At 46.7% G+C, this 27,070-nt stretch overlaps 1 protein-coding gene across 1 annotated transcript; it reads left to right on the top strand.

Annotated features, from left to right (window-relative positions):
* Positions 1–25,938, top strand: CSF1 (colony stimulating factor 1). Its single transcript, XM_084852854.1, has 9 exons — positions 1–78; positions 4,874–5,002; positions 12,670–12,732; positions 15,013–15,180; positions 15,978–16,143; positions 17,626–18,755; positions 20,640–20,701; positions 21,767–21,822; positions 23,377–25,938. The coding sequence occupies exons 2-8, from the start codon at positions 4,880–4,882 to the stop codon at positions 21,819–21,821; spliced, it is 1,767 nt and encodes a 588-aa protein (XP_084708980.1). The 5' UTR covers positions 1–78; positions 4,874–4,879; the 3' UTR covers position 21,822; positions 23,377–25,938.
* The last annotated feature ends 1,132 nt before the right edge of the window (positions 25,939–27,070 follow it).

Genomic DNA, 27,070 nt, shown 5'->3' with positions numbered 1-27,070 from the left:
CCGCCCCTCCTCCTCGCAACGCTGGATTTAGAGCCCAGGGGCTTGGCAGCCCTCGGAGTAGGCGTGTGCGCGGCCAAGGTAGGAGCCCCTTGGGGCGCGCCATCCCCGGAAAGCCTGGACGGGATCTCAGCACCCCGCTTCCCCGTTTTCTGAGCCACCCTGCTAAGCCGATACAGTAGTAGTAGCAGACCGAGCCCCCGTCTCCTTGCTTAGCTTAGCTAGGGCTGAAGTAGTCTTCTAGACGTTTGCTGCGACACGAGCGCAAGGCCCCCCCATGGCTGTGGTGGTACCTGCTTGTAAGTAAGATATGTCTAGAACTGTAGCCACGGAACCTGCCCCCCGAGGCGTGTTTACTTGGCGCTGTAACGCTTACTTTACGAGGACTTATTTCCGAGGAAGCGTGCACGGGACCGCCCTCGTTCGTCCGAGTCTTAGACCCAGGTGCTGGATGAAAGATCAGACTGCGTTGAAGCTCGCCCGCGGGCCACTCCGCCACCCTCGCCTTAACCGGCTCGCATTGCACCCAGGCCACCCTTTGCCTTTCCGCCGGGAGGCCAGTACCTCGGCGTACCGCCTGCCGCCGGCGTTGTGCTCCGCTTCTCCCCTCCCCTCCCCCCGTTCCCGCCCTCTTCTGTCATCCTGCTCAGGCGCCGCAAGCTGGTCAGAAAAGTCTGGCCCTGCAGCGCAATCCAGGCATGTTTACTCAGATGTAAGGCCCGCTGAGTTCAACGGGATTTACTCCCAAGTAAGTGTGCATAGAATTGTAGCCCTGAGTATTCAGCCACTTCTGGTTATGAAATCGGCTGCAGTAAACCAAACTTTATATTAATGTCGTCAAGCATGCAGCTAGCCAACTGGGACGGTATAGCATTAACAGTGTAAATATTGGCTCTAGTGGAGCAGCCCTCCTGAGCCTGGAAAGAGGTAGCTGTGGTCTCTTGTTGGATTATCTTTTCTCTCTTCTAGTCACAGTATGCAAGCTTTGAAGCTACACAGAACTCCCCTTTTTCTACATCTCAGTAGGAAAACTTTGATGACAATATGGAGCTGTTTCACTGAGACCTGAGTTTAAAGTCTGGAACAGCTATATTCTTTCTGCATAGGCTTGGTGAACTCTGTATGCTCTTGCATGGCTTAATTTTGAGCCCAACCTTGGGAACCCAGAAATAAGAGTACCTTTGAGCATGTGCAGAGTTCTTTCCCTTGCCCCTTGTTAACCACAATGCATCCCTGTATGGCTGAAGTAAAAGGGAAGGGCTTCTTGTTTAGAAGGTGGGACTCTTAGAAAGGCTTGGGTTCCTTCCCACATCTTGAGTTAAACACTGGCTCAGTCTCTGCTCCAGATACCTAAAATGCAAATATCCTTTCCCTTCCTTGCAGGTTGTTAGGCAGAACAAGTAAGAACATCTAAACATTAAATGCTATAGAAATTACTAATACTTGAAACTGTGCACACATAGGAGAGGGGCCCAAACACTTTGTAACTGGGGAGTACTTTAATTGGACAAGATTCAATAAATGAAGCATGACTTGAACTCTCTTCCAACTTCTGTATTACTTTTTTGTTGGTTTTTTTTGGCCTGTTCTCCTTTCCTCTTGCTATTTGCTGTACCCAGTGAATGTTGGATGGAAGATTAGGTTCGGGGCGGGGGGGACTTCCCAACATTGCAGGGTAATGCCTTTTGCTGCTTGTTGCTGTGGCATAGAACAAGTTCCACATGAGTTGGGGGAAGATGTATTATCTTAGAAATGCAGAATGGAAAATGCCAAGGAAAAGGAGTACAAACATGCAAGGGCATGAACACAAGGTGAAGGAAAGACTCTGTGCTTGAGCAGGAACAACAAAGGATTTTTTAAATTGCATTTCTGTATCACCCAGTAGCAGAAGCTCTTGATTAAGTGGGTAGGCTAAATGAAGAACATAAGAGAAGAATAGGGTAAGAGCTGGAAGGTGTAGTTGCTTGAGTGGCTTGAGGTTTCATGGTGGCTTGAGGTTTCATACCTGTTTCCACAACATGAAAATGATGCAAAAAACAAAGGGAGCCATGTTGGCCAAAATAAAAATTCCAAAATCAATATAGTGTAATACCTTTATTAGACCGACCCAAAGATCGCAAAAATGTGCAAGCTTTTGAGATCTCCAGATCTCTTCATTGGGCAAGATGTTCCAAAAAGCAGATTGGTGGATGGGGTTGGGGTAGGGAATAAGGGGGGCAGGAGGCTGACTAGATGTTGCAGTCAGGGCATCTGATTTATGATGAAATGGAGGAGGAGAAGCAGCCCTCCTCAATTGGGCTGTGCCAGGTGATGTGATAGTTTCAGTGCTGAAACCTGAAACCATCACACCTCCTGGCAAAGCCCAGTTTGAATGTCTGCAACCCCTCTTTTTCCATATTGTCTTAAGACTAGCCATGCAGACATCCTGACTGCAACATCTAGTCAGCGTCCCCCATCCCACCTGCCAATCCGCTTTTGGAAGCATCTTGATGATGAAGAGCTCTGGAGATCTCGGAAGCTTGTACATTTGTTGTGATCTTTGAGTTGGGCTAATATCCGTTATGCTATATGTATTATTAAAATGATGGTGTGCAGGGTGATGGAAGGCAATTGCAGATCTGCTGCCAGTCAAATATTTATTTTTTACTGACCAAACAACTGGTTTTAGTCTGTGACAGAATACCTTCTGCTATGATCTTTCCTGCACTGTTCCTAAGAATTATTTACGGGTAATATATATTCCTCACAGTGGTACTGTAACACAGTTTGAGAACACTAAAACTCTGTCCATCCTGCTATGACCTTCCTATCATTGATTTAGCCTCCCGCGAACCTCTCTGGTCAAGAATTCCGGAGACGGTTGTGGCTGTCTCCAGTCACCACCCACCTTGCCTCAGTCCACAGGGGAGCTCTGAGCAGGGAGGCTGGTTTCAGCATCCAGGCTGGTTCATACGGGAAAAGGCAGTCAGTGTGCTTTGGTTAGCAGGCTACTGGGGATATCTGGAGTGCCTAGCTTTTCAAGGGAGCTCCTGGAGATGAGCGCTCAATGCCAGATTCCTATAGTAGGGGTTCTATGAACTAGTGGCAAAATCCAAATTGTCCAGCTAATTTTCTCATCCCCTGCAATAACCACTGTTGGCTGCCTCAGAGGAAAGTTTAAGAGAGCCGGTGTAAAACTGCCTTGAAGAATGAATGTTGTTGGCGCCTTGAACTTGGGAGCTCTTCTAGTATTTCCCAATCTACTGCCCTATATAGTTTTGCCCTCTTGCCTGAAACAATTCCGCATCCCGCTAAGAGGGTAGCCTCGGTGCTGTCCCATGGCGGTGACTTCCAGAAGTTAATGCTTTGTGGAAGGAACAAAATACAAATCCTCATTCTTAGCCTCTGTGCTCTGGCGAAATAGCAGCATGGCAAAAGCAGGGGGGAATTCCAGGCTGGAGGTGATGGACGAGGTTCTCTGTCCTGGTGGGGTCTGATCAATCTGCTTGGGAAAAGGAAATGGATGGAGCAGAAGATTGATGCTGGAAAAGAACAGGGAAGCACAGGGACTGCGACCATGATGAAATTAGAAGAGACTAGAGTAAGAGAAGGATGAGGAAAGGCAGGCTGATTAATCCTGAGAAAATTTGGGTTATAAAATCCCTCAATTCCAACACTTTATGTAGAAGCAAAAGCTGCCTTAGTTTCTACTCCGCCCGGGGATGTGGAGCAGGAAAGAGCATTTTCCAGACTGGCAGAGGCATCTTTATCCAAACGTGCAAGCCAGCTGAGCACTAAGAACTGGGAAATTCCCAGCTTGGCTACTCTGCTGACCTCTTCTTTTCCTAATAAGAACATAGAGGGGGGGCGGGGGTGGAAGAAGAGGAATGGGAAAGGAATGTTTGCAAGTAAGACTTAACTCTTCAGAACCTGCTGAAAAGTTTTGATCCTTGTGTTTTGATGCTTCTGTTATGTGCAAAATTTGGTCAGGGAAACCTGACATCTCCACAGCAGTGCTGCTGCACTTTGTCATGTCTGCCTTTTTGTGCTGGTGCAGTAAATGGTGCAGACTCCCTAAATAGGTATGAGGCACAGAGATTTCTTCAGGTTATGGATGCAGGGGGAAGCTCCAGAATTATTGCTGGAGATGTGCTCAATTTGTGTTATTTGAAATAGTCTGTTCCTGGCACAAATTGGTCTGGAGTGAAGGCATGGGGGGAAAGCACACTAGAAGTGCAAGTACTAGAAGGGAATATTGGCATAACATTTTAAGGCCTAGTGGGGAACATCTGGCCTTCCAGATGTTTTTGGACTGCAACTCCCATCAGCCCTAGCCACCATGGCCCAAAATGGTGAGGGATGATGGGAGTTGCTGTTCAGCAACATCTGGAGGGTCACAGGTTCCCCATCCCTGATTTAAAACCTCAGCTTTTTCCTAACCTTGAAACATAGACATATCTACAAAGTCTCTATCCCAAAGAAGCCCATTGTTCTTAAAACCTGACCACTATCACAAATCTCCTATAATAAGATTTTCTTGCTAACTATTTGGGGAAGGAAAAGAGTGATTCTCCTGCGCTTGTGGCTTGGAAGGATGATGTGTGGTATGCCAGTGCACTGGAGGAAGTAATGGGTAGTTTTGTAAAAGAGTTGAATAAATCCTACAATGTTAGTTTTATCTAAAAATAGGGCAATACTGGCTAGCTAGGCATAAATGGCTATGGGATGTGGTTTCTAAAGTAGCATGTGGATCTGCATTAATGAACAGAAATGGAATGAGATCTAGAAGCTTGCAGAAGATATTCCTATCTAAAGGGGCAATAGGGTGCATAGGAGGACTGACTTCCTCCATACTGAATTAATCCTGACATCTTCTCCTTTCTTGTCTATTGTACAGAAAAAGATGATTTCCCCCATCCTGTTGGTGTTGCTCCTTCTTGCAGCCTGCTACACCCATGAGGCTGACCAGACCACCGGCTGCCACCGGCTCATCACTGAACGCCACCTGAGAAACCTGACGGATATGGTGAGTTCCTGCACAAATAGTCCGGCAGGAGAGAAAAGGATGTTGGCAAGAATGGGCCAGGAGTTGAATTACCTGGGCCTTAGGCTAGGCAAGGCAGTGCCTGTCCTGGTGGCACCTTTGCCACGGAGTCCGGCCCATCCGTGCAGTAAGGCTGAGCAGTGCTACCTTTCGGAAAGGAGAGCGCCACTGGTGCCTAGTCTAGGAGGTCACCTGCTGCTCTCGGTTCCCCCAGTATTTGTTTCAGCACAGACCTGTTCTTCTGCACGTGACGTTGGGCAGGAGGGCTGCCGGGCCAGGAGGGGAGCTTTCAGAATGAGGCAAAAGTAGTACTTAGTACCTGTACTCTGCTTTCGAGTGCTTAGTGTTCTTGTTGGAATCCTCACAGCAAGCTTGTAAGGTAGGTTCAGCATTCTCTCCATATCACCAATGGGCTGTACTGAGTGACAGCTGCTTACCTGAGGTCATTGTGGAGGTGAGACTTGGGTTGGGGGCTTCCTGATTGGTAGCGCAGTCTCCTTTCTCTCTGACTGCAGCCCCAGAAAATGGATATGCCAAGCAAGAGAAGCAGCCAGGGGCATTGTGCATATAACCCAATTCTCAGCACTGAGGCAACTCAAGCTCTTCCTCAAGGAAACAAACATGCTGGGTTCTGCTATCTGTATAAATCCATGCACGTGCTTAACTCGCGCAAGGTTCTGCTTTGGCAAATTGTGGGGCAGGGTGAAGGGCTCTGTGGTGCCTGGAAGCCCCAGCCACTGGAAGGCTGGCTCTGCTTCCCTTCCCTTTGCGGGGAGAGGGGCATTCTGTCACTCTGCCAGGCATTGCTCATGCACTTCTCTGCTGGCAGAGCGCAAAGCTGCAAAATACACGCACTTGTAGTGGCAGTGGCATGCAGCTCTCGGCTCTTCTGGTGCACTGAAAGCAGGGTCCCTGCTGTTCAGTCCTCCCATTTCAACCAGTTAGATCAAATGGAAACCGGGGGGGGGGGGGCTGCAGTCCCGAGGCTTGTAGCCTTGGTTTGCCTCTTCCTTCAAATGCTATTCCTGCCCTAAGGGCATGAGTAAGACAGAAATTAAGGAAGGGACAAGATAGGAAAAGAGAAGAGATTTTTGAGAGGAAGACGAATAAGGGATTTTAACTAGGATTGTTGTTGTTGTTCAGTCGTTCAGTCATGTCCGACTCTTCGTGACCCCATGGACCATAGCACGCCAGGCCTTCCTGTCCTGCGCTCTCTCCCGGAGCGTGCTCAAGTTCATATTCATTGCATCGGTGATGCTATCTAGCCATCTCATCCTCTGCCGTCCCCTTCTCCTTTTGCCTTCAGTCTTTCCCAGCATCAGGGTCTTTTCCAGGGAGTTTTCTCTTCGCATTAGGTGGCCAAAATATTGGAGCTTCAGCTTCATTATCTGTCCTTCCAATGAGCACTCAGGGTTGATTTCCTTTAGGATGGACTGATTTGACCTCCTTGCAGTCCAGGGGACTCGTAAGAGTCTTCTCCAGCACCACAGTTCGAAAGCATCAATTCTTCGGCGCTCAGCCTTCCTTATAGTCCAGCTCTCACAGCCATACATTACTACTGGGAAAACCATAGGTTTGATTAGACGGACCTTTGTCGGCAAGGTGAGGTCTCTGCTTCTTACTATGCTGTCTAGGTTTGCCATAGCTTTCCTCCCAAGGAGCAAGCGTCTTTTAATTTCATGGCTACAGTCACCATCTGCGGTGATCTTGGAGCCCAAGAAAATAAAATTTGTCACTGCTTCCATTTCTTCCCCTTCTATATGCCAGGAAGTGATGGGGCCAGATGCCATGATCTTAGTTTTTTTAATGTTGAGTTTCAAACCAGCTTTTGCACTCTCCTCTTTCACCCTCAACAAGAGGCTCTTGAGATCCTCTTCGCTTTCTGCCATTAGGGTGGTATCGTCTGCATATCGGAGGTTGTTGATAATTCTCCCGGCAATCTTAATTCCGACCTCTGATTCATCCAGTCCGGCATTTCTCATGATGTACTCTGCATATAAGTTAAATAAGCAGGGTGACAATATGCAGCCTTGTCGTACTCCTTTTAACTAGGATACATAGAGCCAATAGTGTAAAGGAGATACGCTAACGTAGTTCGAGTAGACTACTTAAATTGAGGTTCCGCTGGAATGTACAGTGATTCTGCAAGATGAAGGGCCCTTCATGCAGTTCTGATGCAGTATGCACTTCCCTCCCTGCAGAAGACTGAGTCCATTGAAAGCATGACATAGTCTTACTAAACCTTGGTATGGGGATGTTGCTCCCCGGAGGCTTAGGAAGCCAGCAAGCATAATTTCCAAGCAGGAAGTGCAAAGGGTATTATAGCCTGGCCAAGTAATGGGGAGAGCAGGTCAGCGTGATCCAAAGCCATGACACTTTGGGAAGAGAAGCTTCTGGAATTTGGCCTGTCCCTGGGCCCCGTCTAGATCACTAATGAATGTCTGGGAGGTCTCTGCTGCAAGAGTCATCCTCATGATAAACTGGCAAAGACCCTGACTGATCTTGCCTACAAAGAATCCTGTAGGCTTTAATGGACTCTGTCCTGAGAGTGGGGGAAAAAGGCTTCCTCAACAAAGGGCAGCAGTTAAACAGTTAACAGGAGTCAAGTAGCCAAGGCAAAAGTGGGTATTCGTAGTGTGTGGGAGATGTGGCTGATTGTGGGATCAACAGCTGGGAGATACATGGCCAATTAACTGTTAACTCTTCAGAAGGCCTGAATTGGCCACCCCAGATATAAGGGAAGTCTGTGGTGGGACAGGTGGTTGAGGGAAGGGCCGTGGCGCAGTGTGACAGAGTACCTGCTTTACATGCAGAAGATTCCAGGTTCATCTCCAGGTAGGCTGGAAAAATCCCTGCCTGAAAGTCTGGAGAACGGCTGCCAGGCATTGTTGACAATATTGGGCTAGATGGACCAAGGGTCTGACTCCGTATAAGGCCACTTCCTGTGTTCCTGTGATTAGGACTTGCTGGCAGTTCACTCTGCAGGGAGATTTCTGGTATGTCACCCACCATCAAAGTGACGCTCACATAAAATTAGTTGTATGGCTTCTGGTCTATCTCATAACTGTTATAACTGTTGAGAGAGGGTTGGAGATGCTGGGATCAAAGCTCAAGGTCCTTGTGTACCCAGCAGCTATGTAGGTTGTTTAGTCCACATGACTGGTCCAATAAGGGTTTACTCCGTCCATAGTCAAGAGGTGTGCTCCACCTTGCAATGAGGCACCAGAGGGGGCCGCTGACAGAACTGCAACATCCCCATTAACTTCAGGAAAGACCTGGCACCGGGCTTCTCTCTCTGTATGGGTCTCAGTTCTGGCTTCAAGCCCACTAAGACATTGGATCCTGGGGTGGTAGTAGTTATTAGGCCCTGATCCAGAACTGGAAGAAGAATTGGTGCTACTCACATGTAGCTAGTAAGCTGCCATTACCTGCCAACTTGAGAACAACCAAGAAGTACACAGCCAGTTAAACTGCAGAAATAGAGTATGTGGCTCCTGGGGGTGGCACAACTCAAGCACACATTGCTCTTGTGCGGTTTCTGTCACGTCCAGCTTCTTGTGCATCAACAGAGTGAACTCCAGAAACCACTGTGCAGGGTGTCCGGGGCATACTGTTGGTGCATGTCGGAACACTCTTGTTCTGTTCCCCCTCCCACATAGGAGGGACAAAAGCTTGAGTTGCTCCTGAAAATTTGTTATTTTAAGCTCCCCTCCCTGCCATCTTGGAGTCTCTTTCACCTGCCACCATCTCTTGACTTGTGCTGAAAATATAGCTAATGAAAGTAGGCTAGGTGCAATAACATCCATTTCAGTAAAAAAGCACAATATTAAAGCACTTCATAATGTTGAACAGACTAGACTGCTGTCTTAAAACCTTTTTTATTGTGTACATAGAGAAAATTACAAAAAAATAAATGCAGAGTTAAGATTGGATCTAGGAGATGCTACACTTACATGGTAAATATATAATAATGTTCTAATAGTCCCTGTTTACCAGGGGCAGCCTTAGAGAAGTGAAGGCCTGGGGGAAAAATCCAGTAAAATGGGGGGGGGGACCCAGAAAATTTTATACCAATTTCTTCCAAGGATTTGGAAAATTGGAGTGCATGGGTAAAGGGGTTTTACTTCATTTTTCTGCCTCCCCTCCATTTTTTTCTGGGTTTTTTTTCCAGGGCTTCACGTCTCTAGGCAGGCCCTATTTCCTAGAACCTGTCTCTGATAAATCACCATCCCTATCTTTTGCCTTTGGGGGATTCCTTGTTAAAAATACTAGTGTGAGTTTTGAGTGTTGACATCTCCCAAGGTTCAGTTCTCCCACCAGGAAAGTTCATTCCTGACTGGGTGGATGAAAGAATACTGACTAGTACAAATGTTGGTAAATAATGCTAGGGTGCCATGCAGAAACCATTTCACAGTTTAGTTGCCAAGGTATATTGAAGGGCCACTTTATATTTTGGGGTGTTAAACCAAATTGCCCTCTTCTTGGCATTTTAAAACTGTGGAGGCCAGAGGTATTGGGTACAACAGGTAGTGAAAGGCCTTTAACAATGTGTAATAGCAAGGAGCTGGAATTCAAAGTGATCCTTGGTGTGATATTGGGGGTGTTACAGGCATGTCACTGGTTTCATCTCTGAAACGTTAGAAGTTATGTTGAAAAGCCGTTGTTGTTGTTGTTCAGTCGTTAAGTCATGTTGTGTAAATTACAATGCAGAACTCAGAATTTAATTTGTACTGTGTCATGTTTGAGAGTGATAATGCATTGTCCAACTTGTTACAAATAAACTTGTCTTTTCACACAATGATCTCTTAGCCAAATACAGTGAGTCATTTTAGCTAATAGTAACATTTCTCAAACATTACACAGCCACTCCTCAATAGAGGTCCTATCATTAGACTAAAACTTAATAATTTAACTTTGCAACTACAACTATATTTTAGCATATAATAAATATATTTTACTAGGTGCCAAACCTTTAATAATTCCCAATTAAAATATTATGGAGTAATTCTTTTTCTCTGTCTCTGTGGGGGGGGGGGGGCAGGCGCACACACATACACCAACACTATGCTGCCCCTGACCACTTGGAACATGGCCCTCAGAGATGGGAGGAAATGTTCCCTACCGCTCATATATACAGAACAGGGAATGACCCAATATTATCAACATTGTCTTCAGCACCTGTTAATTCTTGAACAATGGGACATTCTTAAAACATGCAGGAAATGAGTTTAGCACTTATGGTTAATAATAAACTTGCAACTGTGTTCTTGCAAGGTGTATCCTACTTACCCTCCTTTACTTAGCAGAGATTGGCATTGACTTTCTCAGATGTTAAAAAGCTGGCTCTTGCTTGTCAAAGTGCAGAGTCTTCTCTGGAGCACTGAGCTTTTCTTTTTTTTCCTTTTAACAACTCCGGCTTTGCAAAGCTGCTCTTACTCCCGCTTTGCTTTTCTTATCATAATGGGCAGTAACCTTCATTATGGAACCAGAATAAAGCCAGATTTTGTAGCACTGCAGATGAAATGGGAATAGTGTAAACGGTAGTTCAGACTCAAAAGTGTTAGGAGAGAGCTGCTGGAAAATGTTTGGTCTGACTCACAAAGTGGTGGAATTGTGTGAGTTCGTTGTGCTGTGCCCCTTTAAGTGCCTTCTCGCAGAAGCCAGGCTGCAAATCAAAAACGTGTCACTTGCCAAGGATTTGATTGCTTAGTTGGTTGTTGCTCTGCTGGCACAGGAGCTGTTCTGCTTGGTTCTGTAGAATCCCCAAGTCCTGTGTTCTCTTGTCCAGATGGAAGCTGGTTCTTGTTAGAACAGATACAACCAAAACTGAAAGTGATGCTCTCCTTCTGGCTATATCCATCGGGCCTTTGAACCTAAACTTTGCACCCCCCCAGGCATTCCATTGGCTCTGCTGCTCTGTGCTAGTAGCAACTCTGCCAGATAATGCAGCAACTGTTTGTTTCCAATTGGACACGACTTCCTGGCAGCCCCATCTCTTGTCGGCTTGCTGCAGAGACTGAATCATTCCCGGATTCCTGCTTTGCCAGTGCTATACCCAAATCCCCTGGCAAAGCTGTTGTTCGGAAATGCTGAGTCAGCACCTGACTTGAAAGACAGAAGTGGTGGAGTCCGACCCCTGCCTCCCGCCAGAAAGAGGCGTCTGGCTCCTGTTGTTTCAGTGAGAACTGGCAAAGCTCATCGCTGGCTTAACGGCCACAAGTTGGCTGTGCCTGTTCACAACATGTCTTGCTGCAGTAGCTCCGTTTCTCTGATATACTGGCACCGAACAGAGCACAATCTTTTTGTATGTGTATACTGCTTATGTAGATCTCCTTCCCTCACCCCATTCGAATACCACTTCGGTTTTTAGGTATGGTTAGTCTTTTTTCACAACTGCAGTTCAGAAAATAGCAATGTATAAACTGCAGGTACTCCATCAAGAGCCCCCACCTCTGTAAGCTGCAATACTATGCTCAGCTCTGTGTGTGTGTGTGTGTGTGTGTGTGTGTGTGTGTGTGAGAGAGAGAGAGAGAGAGAGAGGCTGGCTGGCTGGCTGGCTGGCTGGCTGGCTGAGAGAACAAGAACAAGGAGATGTAGAATGTTTCTTGGTGTGTCTGCAGCATCTTGGGTGGCTAGGTAGCTGAGGCAGTGAATCTCCAGGAAAGATATGCACTTGGCTGGCAGTCCAGCACTGAACCTCTGTATTTTATGGATTGCCAGTCCTGCAATTCTAGATGCTTCCAATTGGGAGGGCTTCTGGCGCTACCAGTCAAGACATTGTGCAGCTGTGCGATCTTTTCCTCAACAGTTATTTAATTTGGGGGGAGGGGTTGGTGGAAAAGAAAAAGACAGAAGAAATGTTGGGAAAACATGGGAGGGTTACAAGTGGAAGACAACATCATCTGTACCCCTGTAAAATTCCATGAATGAGGCAAGGCGATTGCTTGATAAAAGCTTAGTCTGGAAGCACCCATTGTAAAAAGAATTCAGTGTGCACCAGTGATGTACATTTTGAAGTCCAGGTCCCCCTGGCCACACCCCTACAGAGCAGCCAAAAATGCAGGCAGCTGTGTTGATCCATATCAACAAACCAATTCTAGCAGTTTTCATCTCTACCAGAAGCAGGTCTTTGTAGAGCTAATGGGTCTTAATTGCCCATTCAAGACCAGGTTACCCCAGACCCCAAAGTACTTTGCTTTAGAACAGGGATAGCTCACAGCTATACATTGTTGCTCAGAAAATTCATTTCCCTCCTAGCTTCTGTGAGGATTGCAGCTAAGCTTTAAACGGAACAGGGAATTCTGAGGTGGGAGGTGGAAGATGACATTAGCATCCCTGCTAATAAAATGTGCCAACACTGATCTGGCTCTGTTACCCCACTGATGTGCATGCAAGCAATTGTGTACTGAACCTTGACATGCTGCCACTACTCTTCTTGTCCACCCTTTATCTCTTGGCTTCTTCAGAGCAGATGGTTGAGGACTCTACAGTCCATGAAAGTAAGAAGCAGGGTGTTATTCTACACCTTCAAACGCCTCCACCCCTGGAATATTCCCTGTAGTATGGATTCCAATAGCATGAATTCCTAGATGAAGGAAACTAGTCCATAAGGGTTGTTCTGTCTTGACTGTTGTGCTTCTTTGTTACAGCATGATAGCCAGATGATGACCACCTGCAAGCAACCCATTCTGTACGTGGACAAGAAGGAGTTGGTGAGTTGGGAATGCGGGGCAAACATCTGCTTTGGCATTGCCACCAATAGCAGTCTAGTGTTTAGTTTTTAGAGCAGTGGTTTTGAGCAGGGGAGCTTTTTCCACTGTGGGTGTCCTCAGATAGGAACGTAAGTAGCGCCATGCTGGATCACATCAAGGTCCATCTAATCCAGCATTCTGTTCACACAGTGGCCAACGAACTCCCTGTGGGAACCCACAAATAGGACATGAGAGCAATAGCACTCTCCCAGTTGTGTTCTCCAGCAACTGGTGTACATAGGCTCCCTGCCTCTGGTATTGGAGGCAGTATGTAGCCATCAGGATTAGTAGCCATTGATAGCCTTCTCCTCCATGAATGTGTCTAATCCCCTTTTATAGCCATACAAATTGGTGGGCCATCACTACAACTAGTAACGGATGTAAGGTTTAGCCTCTGACTCATGTGCTTCCCCTCCAACCGCTTTCTCCTGCACAACCGTGAGGAGATTGGAAGCTGTCAGTTCTGCTTCCAAAGTAACTAGAGTACCTCGTTTGTGTATGAATTCAGGGGATAGTCAAAAGCTATAGTTTGTTTAAACAAGTCAGGATCAAATTATGACTTATGATGCTGGCTTATTCACTAACTATAACATAAACTAATCAAGGTTTCCCCAAGTTCAGACATGGCAGGGAACTCTTGGTTTGGAATGAAAGTGGATGCTTCCTGTCTCCTCGTTGTAGCCATGCCAAATGAGGAGAAGGGTGCTCACAAGCCTGAGGCTCATGCATGGAACCCTCAACCATAGCTTACTGCTGTTCCTGAACCAGATCACTGACTTGTCTGAGGAACCCTTGCATGCCTATTGCAGAATCCAAGTGCATTGCAGAAGATTCTGGGGGATATTGATTTATTTAAAAGATTTGTATCCCGCCCTATATCATTAAGATCTCAGGGCAGCATACAGATAACATCAATTTAAACAGTGTGAAACAATAAATAATTAAAATAGCTAAAAGCATATTAAACCATTAAACAAGCTAATACCAATTTAAAAAATCTAAAACAATAAAACAGTTAAAACAGTGTGCAACTTTAGGGAATTCAATTAGCTGTCAAAGACTTTGGTGAAAAGCTATGTTTTAACTTGGCACCAAAATGAAACCATTGTCTGCGCCAGTCAGGCCTCCAAAGGGAGGGTATTCCACAACCAGGGTGCCACGGCAGAGAAGGCCCTCTCCCATGTCCCACATCCCACCATAGTGTATGTCTCACATTGGTGGGATGTAGAGGAGGGCCCCTCCAACAGATCTCAATCCTTGAGCAGCCATATATAGGGAGAGGCGCTCCCTCAAATATCGAGGTCCTAAGCAGCTTAGGATTTTAAATGTCATCACCAGTACCTTGAATTCCGACCAGAAGCATATTAGAAGCGAATAATCTTAGTGTTGGGAGGTTCAGTTTGTGTGGAGCACTGGCTAGGCCTGTGGGGCTGCACTTGTTTCCTTGCTTCAACTGAGAGTATGACTTCAGCACATCCAGCGCCCTCCTTCTGCTGCATATGTAGAGGAAGGCTGGTAATGGTGGACGAGCTGTCTTTCCAGCAGCTTGTCCACCACTGTTGATCTTCTTCGTCCTGAATGAAGCTTCTGAAAAATGCCAAAGTTCTCTAGAACACAGTTCATAAGCCTCTGATGCAGAGAACTGGAGAACTGAACCCCGCACAAATTGCATTGAGCAGGGGGTTGGACTCGATGGCCTTGTAGGCCCCTTCCAACCCTACTATTCTATGATTCTATATGTTTCAAATGGAGATTGTGGTTAAGCTGCCGGTGTAGGTCTGCTTGGTCTTCCTGCCAATCCTGACTCCTTATAAGATGTTGTACAAGTTCATAGTGGTCTCTCAGTTTGCCACCTGGACAGCAGAGCAGCCTTTTGTCTTGAATGGATACTGGAGCATTTCCCCTGTTGGCTTCAGTTTTGGGGGAGCCCTTGGACAAGATGCCCTCAGGAAGGGGAAAGGAGTCCTCAGTGTTGTTGCTGCCCGTTCACTTGTCCTGTCCCTTTGGATCCAGTCCACGCTGTCCCCTGTAGGGAGAGGCCTGTCAAGCAGAGGCTGCCGTTCCTTTTCACTCCTGTCACTGCTCACTTGCTTGTAGAGGGCTGATGAACAGGCAATGAGAGCAAAGAAGAGAAGTAGCAGAATTGGGGGCGGGGATGATGGTGGTGGATGCCCAGCAATGCAGCCTTTGACATTATCCCTGAGTATTTCCATGATGGACATCTGTCTTGTTGATTTCTAGGGCAATACTGAATGCTTTCTCAAAGCAGCATATGCTCCGCTAAAAACAGTCCTTCATGCAATAAAATTCAAGAGCAACACTGCAAACTATAAGAAACTAGAAGATGTGAAGGATCTACACTTGAATCTTGCAACCTGCTTCAATTACTATGATGATGATGAGAGCAAGGTAACTTCTACAGATCGACCTCTCAGTTCTCACAAATGCTAATGAATGTAGGAGGAATGTCTGTGGCCAGGAAACCTGTCCCTTTTGGGGCCCAACGGATTCCTGCAGCATCCCCAACTCAACTTGCATTTACTAGCCAAGCCAGGTTTGTTCCCAAAATCCTGGAACTTCTTCCGGGGTTTTTCGGCATAAAAAGCAATTTGTGCAAATTATGGCTGCAATTTGCACAAATTGCTTTACACAATTTTTGTTAAAAACCAGAAATCCACGAGAGTGTTGGGCGGAGAACTAATTATTCTTTTTTTCTGTCTTTCCTTGCATATGCCTTTCCTTTGAAATTGGAAGCAGCAGTCTGTTAAAGCCAGACATGACCTTAGTTGCATCTTTACCCTTGATGTGTGATTTTTTTTTTTTTTAAGGTGGTGCAGGGGGCTGAGTCAGACTGGGGAGCAGGGGGCATTAACCCATTGCCCTGCTGTGGTCCCAATCTGAATCAGCACCACCACCCCATGCTGGTTCTCCACACATTTCTGTAGCCTCTTAAACTCCCCTGCTGTGCCAAGTGCTGCATCTGGGGTTCCGAATCCAGGGCTGAAAATCCAGAGAATGGCCCTGGTTTATGGAGATGTAGAAACCTGCTTCAGTAGGCAGAGAACCCTTACTGAGTCACAACGATTACCTCTTGCTGCATAAGCTGCCCTCAAATATTTCAGAATGATGGGATGTCTTGACAGAAGCAAATAGTGGCTCACCGGTAATACTTGTTTTTTTTCCTGCTCTCTGTTTGGTTCTCAAAGCACTGCATCAAGAGTGTTTACCTGACTGCAGAGGAGGTCCTGGATTGGGTGCATGACTATTTTAGCGAAGCTCAACAATTCCTGTCCAAAGGAAATTTCATCCAAGACTGCAGCAGTGTCTTTCAGAAGTGTTCACATTCTCAGGGAAAGGAGACCACACCTCCAGGTAAATGTCTAGAGATTTCTGGATATGAATCTCTGGGCAACTGCTGGAGCAGCATTTGGGGAACCTGCGTGAAAGCTAGATGAGGCATTCCGGGCATTCTGTAGCTTCTATATGTGCACATTTCTGTTTGTGTGCAGTAGGCATCTGTGTGTGTGTCCATGTTTTGCCCACTCCCCCAATAACATATTTGCACCCCCATGGTTTTGAGAAAAACTTCAAAACATGTAGATAAGGGGTTGTCAAGGATCCCTTCTAACATTGAAGTTCTCTGCTCATGCAAAGTACTCACACAATCTCTTCCAATCTTTAAAATATTAGAGTTGTCCGCTTGTGATCAGACATGGAAGTGCTAGACAATCCCTTCAGTGGGATAGTGATACCATGTCTGTACTTTATCTGCAGAAATGTGATCTTATGATTGTGGTCATTGCAGAGATTGGCAAATACATACCTTGGCCCTTAACAGATTGGGGTGGGGGTCTGGGCTGCAGAGATAGGGTAAGGTGAGAAGACATTGCCTTCTAGCACAGAAACATCCAGTGTCCTCATCTCTTGTCTGGGGTGGGGGTGCGCGTGCGCATGCACGCACATATATACCCCCTTAAATTCAGCCTCAGAGTTCCATATACACCTTTGAAATCTTGCTGCCTCCATCAAACAGTAGTGGAAATTTCCTTGTGTGTCAATATTCATGCCAAAGTGAACAGAGTCATTCTGGCTGGGCTACTGTCCACCTTTAAGGTAAAGAATAATTGATGATCGTAGGGAAATCACTTCCTAGCTTGGCTTCCTTGAGCATCCCATGGAAGAACGAAGCCTCCATTCCTCTCAGTGGTGCTCAGTAATGTCAGTATGGAGAACACGGTCACTGTCCGACTCTAGGAGCTGTCCAAGTCCATCTTCTGTGGCAGTCTGTGTTCCGTCTCTGCGTGCACATCACCTGTGATACTGGGAAGGAGAGCCAAGTAGAATCGACGTGCTTCCTTCCTTGATCTGTGCATGACCAATTGCTTCTGGTGGTGACATGTGGCTCATCTGCTGTTCTGCTCATGGACATGTTTGCCCTCTAAATGTAAAAGCTTGTGTTACCCTTGCTTTGACTTGCTAACCTGCTGAATCCTGATGCAGTGCCTTGTCTCCAGTGTTGGTGCTCTCTTAGCAATATTAGGCCGCATGAGCTCTCCTAAAGGGCTGCGTCCCCTAGCTAATCTTGCTGTGTTTCATCCCATCCATCCATTTATCCATCCTTTCTCTGGAAGTCCTTTCTGGATCCTGCTACTATCTGCCTTGCTCCATCTGCTTTGTTCCAGTTTTAACTTTCGGCTTGTCTCGCTGCTTTTGGCCTTGGTCTGCCCAGGCTGAGGTCTGGTCTTGGCATGGAGGGAAGGGACCACTCTGAGCCTGAAGCATCCTTTCTGTTCTCCTTTCACCTGAAGAGGCTGGTTACTCTATGCCCCTTCTCTCTTTATCTGGATCTTTCAGGTGTGGTGACTGACCAGGATTGCGAGTGTCCAGCCACAAGCCCCATCTATGGGGGAGGCTCGGCTTCTCTTCTTCCAACCTTTGAGCCCTTCTCTTCCATGGCAGACCAGCTGGACAGCAAGGAGACAGCTGCCAGCACTTTCCAGCTACCTGGCACCACACAGATGCAAGGCGGGTCAGAGGGTAGTGCCAGGCTCAGGGTGCTTAGGAGCACCCACATGACCCAAGGAACCGCAGAAAGCATGGATTTCAGGGCTGACACTGACGCTGCTGTGTCCCCATCATCAAAAGAACTGGCATTGGCAGCTGTATCACAGGGACCTGACCCTCTACCCATGAACACTGCAGCCCTCCTGGATTCAGCCATTATCTTGCACCCCAGTCTCAGAAAAGCTGCTCCCTCCCCTTCTAGCCAGCAGCACATTGAATTCATGGAAACCAAGTCTCCTCCCCCTGGTTCTGCAGCTGGCAGCAGCCAGACACGGCCCAAGGAATTACCTTACCAGCGGTCCCCAATCTCTGCCATAGCCAAATCCTCCCTTGGTAAGCAGTGGCTTCGGACAAGAGAACCGGATGAGGCCATTCCAAGACTTGCATCTGATTGGGATAGAACTGTTACCAGCAGCACGCCTGGCCGAACTCGGCCATCTTTTGCCAGTTTGGAGCCAGTGGACGGCTCAGGGGTGCCCTCCAGTGGCAGCTGGGTAACACTCTCACCCCGTGACCCAGAACTCTTCCACGTCCTTGGCTCTGAGGATCCGGTCTCTGCAACGCAGCATCCTCCTAGAATGGCAGCCACCACAGAGAGTTCATCATCTGCTCCTGTGGGGAGCTACTCCTGGGGGAAGCAGGGCAGCAGAGGCAGAGCCCCAGGAGTACAGGAAAGCACCCAGCTCCGAGAGAGGCGAGCAGAACGAGAAGAGGGCCTGGCCAAGGGCAGGGAGCCAGAGGATAGCGTCCCAGGGCCCAGCTTTGATCAGAGTTTCCTTCCTCTGAACACAGACAAGCCTTCTAAGAAGTCAGGACCCAGAGATACCCAAGGGATGACTGTGACCTATGTGATGGTGCCCAGTGTCCTGGGAATCCTGCTGGCGGTGGGAGGCCTGCTGTTCTACTTGCATAGATCCAGGGTAAGGTCCAGTCCTGGCGTAACAAACTGTTCTCCCTTATAGTCTTCATTTCCCCCCCCCCACAGCCCCCACTGGTATCTTTTTGCCAGCTGGGTTGCATAAGAGTTGTCTAAAAATAGATAAATGGGGAAGCCAAAACTCTCCCTGTTTTCCTCATAGGCTGTGCTAAAAGTATCCTCTGCTGCTCATCTCCTATACTGTTTGTTGTTCTAAACCGTCTTGCATCTACCTTTGTCTTCATTGGGATGTAGCAAAGGACAAGCCAGCTAGGTCTTAAGGGGCATTTCCTCTTCTGGTGCATGTTTTGCAGTGTTGCTCAGTCTTAGATTGCCTGGGCCACCTTAAATTCCAAGATGTTCTACAGCCACAAGATAGAGCCATTCCTTATGGTGGAAACTACTCTCTGGTACCACATCCCAAAGTTTGGAAGAGTTCTTAGCAGTAAGAGCATTGTGTTTGGTGTTGATGCCAACTGTCCTGCTGAGTGATGTTGAGCAGAAGAGCCTTCTTTCCTGTGATGTAGCCCACACACCTGTATCCATAAATTGAAAGTATATTCTCCAGCCCTAAATGGCTTGCAAGTCTTTGGCAGTGGAAGGGAAATCGTGAAGATGATGCCTTTCCCAGTAAGAACCAAATGGATATGTAGTGGTGTGCTGCAGTAATGCAAGATAGTTCCATGCACCTCCTATTACACATGGTGTCACCTCTTCATACTCTGGATAGGGATTTAACTGTTCCCATCAGCATCCTTGATTCCACTGCAGAAGATATCCTGTGTGGGGAAAGGAGAGGAAACTGGGACTATCTCCTGCAGGGCCAGCCCTACCATCAGGCAGCAGATTTGGGGTGTCATGAAAAGGTAGCAAATCATTAGTTACTAATTGGGTTGGATCCGGACTTAGGCATGACAAAGTCATCAATGCGGTTTTAGTCATTCTATTTTTACTGCCAGGATGGAGGGATGGGTATATGTGGGATTTTCTGCCCCAGGTGCCAAAATAACTTGGTTGGCCTTGGGTACTATGCATCTGGGGTGGGGGCACCATTTGCTGCCCTTGTCTCAGGCAGCAAAATGTCTTGGTCTGGCCCAGATCCCCTGTTATGTGGAGCTGACTTACAGGCTGCATTCAAAGGATTGAATCCTGATGCTACTTGCAGGAGAGGGGATGTGGATCATTTACCTTTGTTTTTTTCTTGGATTCTAAAAGATTTTGGATGCTTCCAGGTGAAGAGCTTTTCCCATAGTGCTACCAGAATCTTTCAATTAATGCTATATTTTTATCACTATCCATAAGCAGTGAGATCCTTGTTCCCATATTATTATAATAGGGGAATGAGGTGGTGGTGGTATATTTAACTGTAGGAAGAGTGTGCTTGAGTGCTGAGACAGTAAGCACAGAGCAGCTTTCCAGATGTCTTGGACTACAACTCCCAGAATGGCTGGCTGAGGATGTTGAGAGTTGTAGTCTAAGGCATCTGGAAGGCACCAGGTTGCGGGGTGGCTGGCATAGAGTTTCTAAGGGAAAACTAATTTCAGATGGCAGAGCAATAAAAATGGCCTGGGCAGAAGCTGGTGGCATGCCTTGAACAGATGTCACACATGCAGCCGTGTAGGTCCCCATGGCACTACCACAGACCTTCTGTACACCAAGGAAATGCACCACTTGTGCTTTGCCAGGCCCCAAAATGGCTTGTACCAGCACTCGAACCACAATGAGAATACCTGTTGGGGCTGTGTTTGGCTGGTCTAGTCATCGCAGTGTCTCCTCCTGGGACAATGACAACATCTGAATAGGCCTAGAGAAATCTCTTTTCCTTTTCAGCCATTCAAACAATACTGGCAGTGAACTCCCACTCAAATGTTTCCTTTCTTTCACACAGATCCTAGCAAGGAGGCGACTGCAGAGGAACGAGAGTAATGGTGAAAGAGCAGAAGAAGGATGGTAAGAAGCTACAAGGTTGGGTGACTCAGATATAAAGCAGGGACTTCTCTTGTTGGCCCCTCCTTGTTATAGATCAGGGGTGGGGAGCAAGTGGCCCTCCACATGTTGGACTGTAACTCCCATCAGCCCTAGCCAGGGGACCCAGTGGTAAGAGATTATAAGCAATGATCAGTTGCAGTCCAGCAACATCTGGAGGTCCACACATTCCCCATCCCTGTTTTAGATAGTGAACTGACTTCTAGGTTCCCTCAGTCCTCAGGGCTACAACTCATTCCAGTCTCTCAAGTCTCAATATTTGGCCCATCCCACACACACTGCAGTTCTTGGCTCTTTGAGATTGGACCTGACTTGCTGCTGTTGGAAAGCCAAGGCACTGCCAGGTTTGAAGGAGGCCCAGCCAAGGTACTTTCCAGGGGGGACCAGCCTCTCCCTGCCAGCCAGCCCAGCCCAGCCCTGCTCTGTTTTCTTTTTTTAGAACCTTGCTGCTGTTGCTGCTGCTGTGCCACTGCAAAAGAAAATGTCATGCCGGCCAGACAGGGCTGTGCTGCAGCCCTGCAGTGCACTGTTTTAAGTGAAGCATTTTTCTTTACTCCTTTTGATTGGTTCAGCTCGCTTGCTGATCAGACAGTGTTCCCCAGAGGTGACATCTGATTGGTGCAGTTCACTCCTAATCAACCTGAGTAAAAACCAATGTTTTAATTTAAGATGGCGCACCACGGGGCTGAAGCTGTGGCTGGCCACTGCAGTGTTTTCCTTGGGCAGCGGTATGGCAGGAGGAGCCATTGTTGCACCACATGGTTTGGGGTCCCTCCTGGATCGCAGGGCCCAAGACACATGCCCTGTGGTCTGGCAGTATGGTAGGAAGAGCCACTGCTACATTGCCCGTTAGGGGGTCATTTAGGGTCCCTTCTGGGCCGCAGGGCCCCAGATCCTCACCCCACGGTCTGGCCCTAGTGACACCGATGTTGGAAAGTGAAGATACTAGGTGTTGTCTAGTGATGCATCATAGTTCCTGCTCTTTGTCTTAATTCTAGATGTTTGTTCCTTCTATATATATTTTTATAGGCCACTAAATGGAAGGGGGGAACATGTGGAGTTGCAGATCCAGGAGGAGCTATGAGGTAAGATGGTCCTACTTGATCAGAGGAGAGGGTGTATTTGGAGGTTTGTGCTCCCATCTTGTGACAGACATCTGGAAGGGGAAATGAGAAGTGAAGGCCCACAGGTGTGCATGCGCTCAGTCTGGACGGACATGGAACGTTCATTCTCGGAAGCCGCTCTCCTCTGAATGCCAGGTGCTGGGGACAAAGAGGGGAGGGCCATTGCTTTCCTACCCAGCATGTGGGTTTTGTAGATGCATCTTGCTGACCACTGTTGGAAACGGGATGTTCAGTTAAATGGATCTCAGCAGGGCTCTCATGGTTTTGCATGTGAGCTCAGCAATTGCTTCTTGTCCTTAACAAACAGCGGAATGCCGCTGGGCACATGCAACCTGCTACCTTCTTTCGATGTAGCGACATGTTTCCTGCTATTGTAAGAAGGTGCTGTGGAATGCAACTTTGTCCCTGAGGGCAGCAGCAGATAGGGATCAATTTTACATTGCATTCCTAGTCTGGGACCAGTGCGGGAGAGAAACTTCTGCAAAAGCTACCACTTTCTTACAAGACTGTGCTTTTTGTGAAGTCAGGGGTCACCCTTGTGCAGTGGAGGCTGGTGGCACCAATGGCAGTGGGGTGGTGAACCCACTCCAGGTTTCAATCAAAACCAACACCTTGGATGGCTCCTTTAGAGTTCTGGCTGAAATCGAGAGCGGATTCACCACCCCACTGACATCGGAGGCACCAGCCTCCACTGCCCTTGTGTAAAACAAATGAGAGAACAGACATTGGACCTCCTGCATGTGTCTGAGCCAAAGCTGGTAACCCTTAAAATTCACCCTGCTTCAGAGGGTCAAGCTACATTTTCCTGGAAGTTTCCCAAGATTCAATTTAGATCGTCAGCGGGTGACTCTGGATTGAGGTGAGGACTGGTGTGTGGGAAGAGGGCTGTTGAGACAGACCCTATCCTTGCCAGCTCAAAATTGTGCCCCCAAGCTGCCTTCCGATATCTCTCCTACCTTTGAAGAGGCGATAGTCAAAAGAGAAATAAATCCTATCAGTCCTCCATTTACTTGAAGGAATGAACGCTGACTGGCAATGATTTGTTCATTGCTGAATGGGCTTCCTAAACCCAGTTGGGCCTAAATGAGAGATGGCATAAGACAGCTACAGTGTTCTCTGTGGCTGGATGGTAAATTTAGTTTAGTTGTGACATGAATACCTTGCCATATGGCTTTCACGGGTCCGGTCAAAACGTGGCTTTTGCTAGTCTGGCTCCGTTTAGTGCTGCTGTTCATGTTTCTCTTGTCTGCAGAGGAAGGATTTATAATACTTCTGTTGCTATTTTTTTTGTATTTTGCATGTATTTATGTTTGGTTTGCAAACCACTTTGAGTTTATCACTAAAGAGAGCAAGGCATGAACAATTTTTAAAAATATGGCTTGGCAGAGTCACTTGAAGTGGCTTAAAATAAATACCTTCGTCTGTGCTTGGGCCCTCTGTCTCGAAGTCCTCCCCTTGTCTTTTTGGTTAAACAGTGCATTATTATGATGGCTGTTGTCTTCTTCTTTTTCCCAGCTTGACCCTTTCCTCTGAGATGAGAAACTGCCTGGGGCTTGGACAGCGAGTCCCTCTTTTTAAAGTATGGCCTTCTTGCTACTATTGGGAGAAGTTAATACAGACTGGACTCTGGGAACTGAAGCATTTCCAGTATTTTCCCATGAAGAATGTTTTCTCTTCCCCCTCTTTTTTTTAAAAAATAATGGAAAGGGACTCATGAGGAAATTGACACTATTTATTTCTGGCACTGAAGGTTGGCTTTCACACTTATGCAAGCTGCCCTGTTTCTGCCAGTCAGCCGACGCTGAAGCTTGATGAGCAGGAAGGAAACTGTCTGGAAGCTGACTTGGACTTCGAAACCCCTCTTCTGAGAGTGTGGGGAGGAGTTTCTACTAGGAACCACTGTGCCTGCTGCTTCCTGGAGTGGAAAGGGCGACCTCTTCTCCAGAGAGTCCCTTTAGGAGGTGGAGTCAGCAGTTTGAACAGCCGCGTCTCTGGGCAAGAATGAAAACTGCTCGGCCAACACTTCCAGAGCTCCTGACTCCTTCCTTGAACTGCAGAAGATATCAAGATCTCAGCCCATTTCTATTTTCCTAGCCATACTCACTAGTGATATGGATCATAGAAACCTGTGGTTGCTCAAGGGAGAACAGGCACTTTGTCCCCTTTTCCCCCCTCTTTAAAGTGTGCATGCGTGCGTGCATGTTGTAGCTGAGGTAGGGAGATCTATCCCCCTGCAAGACGTCCTCCAGTGTTACCACTTAACTCCCTACATAGCCTAATGCATTAATAAAGTTAGGATTTGTTATCCCAGTGGCCTTCTGTGCCTTTTCCCTCCCAACATCAATCTTTTAACCCCAACATATAATCAAATGGGACCCACTTTTATCCTTAACTTCTTACTAGAATTTGGGGTCACCTAATAAAATTGATTTTAACTGTAGGACAGACAAAAAAAAGTACTTCTTCATACAATGCAGCTTTGGAAATTCACCGCCCCCAGAAGTAGTGATGGCCAGTAGTTTGGGTGGCTTTAAAATGGGGCTAGGCAAATGCATGGAGGAGGATAGATCTGTCAGTGGCTATATAGAACCCAAAGATTCAGGGGCAAGTGTGCCTCTGAATCCCAGTTGCTGGAGTGGTGTCAAAGGAGGAGGAAGCACCATCGTATTCTTGCTTGTGGGCTTCTTGGGCAGCCCTTAAGCTTGCACCTTTAGACACAGGAGCCAGTAGAGGAGGCTTTCTCCAGGAGGGACCATCATTCCTCCCTTCCCCGTGCTCCTCTTTCCATGTTGTAGTGGACAGCTGATCTGTAGAAGGCAAACAGAGGAGTTGCCATCCTCCAGTTCTGAAGTGAAGCAAAGTTGTTGCACTATGAATACCTAAACGTTTTTCCTGCTGTGCTCAGAGGACATTCCAGCTCCACATCTAGAAGCTAGGTTATGGAGAGGGAGTGTGTGTGTGTGTGTGTCTGTCTGTCTGTCTGTCTGTCTGTCCAAATGGGCAGTCTTGCCGTTATGTGCCTCATCTCAATCCATCTCTTTTCCTTCTGTCTGTGGCCTTTTGTCCTCCCTGCCTTCCCCTCCCCTGATCGTAGTAAGACAAGTGGTGATGACCCTGAGCGGGCCTCAGGCTGACAATAGTGCCTTTCCCATTTGCACTTGAATGTACCAGATGAAATTGTGATATATTGTTGCACTGGAGGAAAGTGTGGGTGCAACTAGCCAGGCCCGGTGGAGAGCTGTCAATAACCAATGCCACGGACATTGCTTTATTGCTGAGAGCAGGCCTCATGTTCGCAAAGGCTTTTAATAACTCTTCAATGTGCCAGTGAATCATTCTCTGCTTTATAGTGCAGCTGCAACATCTTAAACCATTGGGGTGTATGGTCCTATGTGTAGGATTCACATTCTGGTGTTGATCTAGCTAATCCAATAATCCTTGCAGTACTTGTGTATGTTCACTTTATCTTGTGTTGCAAGAAGGAACTATTGGCCTTCAGTGAAACATCATCTACCTTTTTTCTTCCCTTCCCTGTTTAGCTGCTAAAATTCATGGAGACCTTGCCCACGCCTCCAGAGGCTGGCAAAAGTCCTCTGTTCTTAGCAGCAGGGATTGTGGAGGTTTAGAAGTCTAGGCATTAACCGTTTGTACTGGTCAATGAGCCATAATGCAGGATTAGCTCCTGACTTGGATCGAATGAAGATCAGTCCCTGTTTATCCAGCACCCTTTAGCCACGGTGGTGGTGGTGTTTAGATGCAGCAGTTGGCATGCTCCATCTTGAGCACTCATTTGCAGGCACAGTAAAATTTAGGTATTAAAGCCAGATTCTTCCTTTGTCCTCTTTTTTAAACAAAAAATATATATAGGAGAAACCAGTGAGAGAAGTCGCTTTTAAAAGAGTTACAATTCTGGTTCAAACTGTGTTCTTTTTTTTATATATATATATATATTTTTTCAAGCAATGAACTATTTTATATGAAAGACTTTTTAAAAAATGGTTAATGTCTATTTAAAAATAGAAAGGGTTGTATTTAATAATAATAATAATAATAATAAAACAGATGTGTAACACTTCTAAAAGTCTTGTGTGCAGTTGTTGCTGTTGGCTGCATCTACAAGGAATATATCAAGATAGACACTGTGCATGGCCAGACCTGCATAGCTTCAGCAGCATAGCATCTTGCACCTTCCAGTTCTATGGGCTGCCTAGCAGGGGTTGCATAATTTGTAATATGGGAAAAAGCAAAGCTCCAAGGACAGAACACACACACACACCAAGTGATCAGGGATGCAAATTATAGATGTATGGACATACATTAAACAGAATTAGATCAATATTCGTCAACAGTAGAAATGTGGCTTTAAGTAGAAAATTAGAGGGAAGATGCTACCTTAAACATTCACATCTGTTAAAAACATACAGCTTTGTAGTAGGCTTGCATCATTGTTTAAAATGGGATTGTTAATGATTGAGGAATTCCCCAAACTCTGTGTAGGAAAAACTGCATTATGCATCTTCCGTGCTGCCTGAACATAGTACATCTTCCTGTACTGATAAACAGAGGATCTGGAAAAACACAGAACTGGAGATGCAACTGTTGGCAAAACTAGGATTTTTTTTAAACTCGAGACCATTTTTTTGCTTGGCATTTTGTACCAGAGTACAAATTGTTACATACCTTGTGTCTGTTATGGGGCACACATACATTTAAATTTTTGCTTTTCTTAGCAAAATATACAGAACGTGGGAGCCAAATCCTCTTCTCAGTGCTATTTCTGTGTATATTTACCAAGAAGAATGTGACTTTAAAAAGGCCCACACCTTACACATTGCCCCATCAGTTGTGAATTTTATTTTTCATTTATTACAACTTTTAACTCACTTTTCCTCCATTGAACTCATGGTCTCTTCTTTCCTCACAACCCTATGGGGTAGGCTGGGCTGAGGGAGAGCTATTGGCCTGAGATCAATGTGAGCCTCATGGGTGAGTGGGGATTTGAACCATTACACCAGCAGTGGGGAATCTATGGTCCTCTAGAAGTTGGACTCCAACTTCCATCATCCCTGACCATTAGCTATGCTGGCTGGGCTGATGGGAGTTGGAGGCCAACAACATCTTGAAGACCATAGGTTCCCCACCCCTACACCACACTACACTGGGTCTTCATATCTATGCCTGAGTAGGAAATGTCAAGTGAGAAAGAGGC

Source organism: Heloderma suspectum, chromosome 4 (genome assembly GCF_057233095.1).
Source record: "Heloderma suspectum isolate Gila_16-S chromosome 4, 16-S_ref, whole genome shotgun sequence".
NCBI lineage: Eukaryota > Metazoa > Chordata > Lepidosauria > Squamata > Helodermatidae > Heloderma > Heloderma suspectum.
This window is presented reverse-complemented; position numbering and strand designations above follow the sequence as displayed.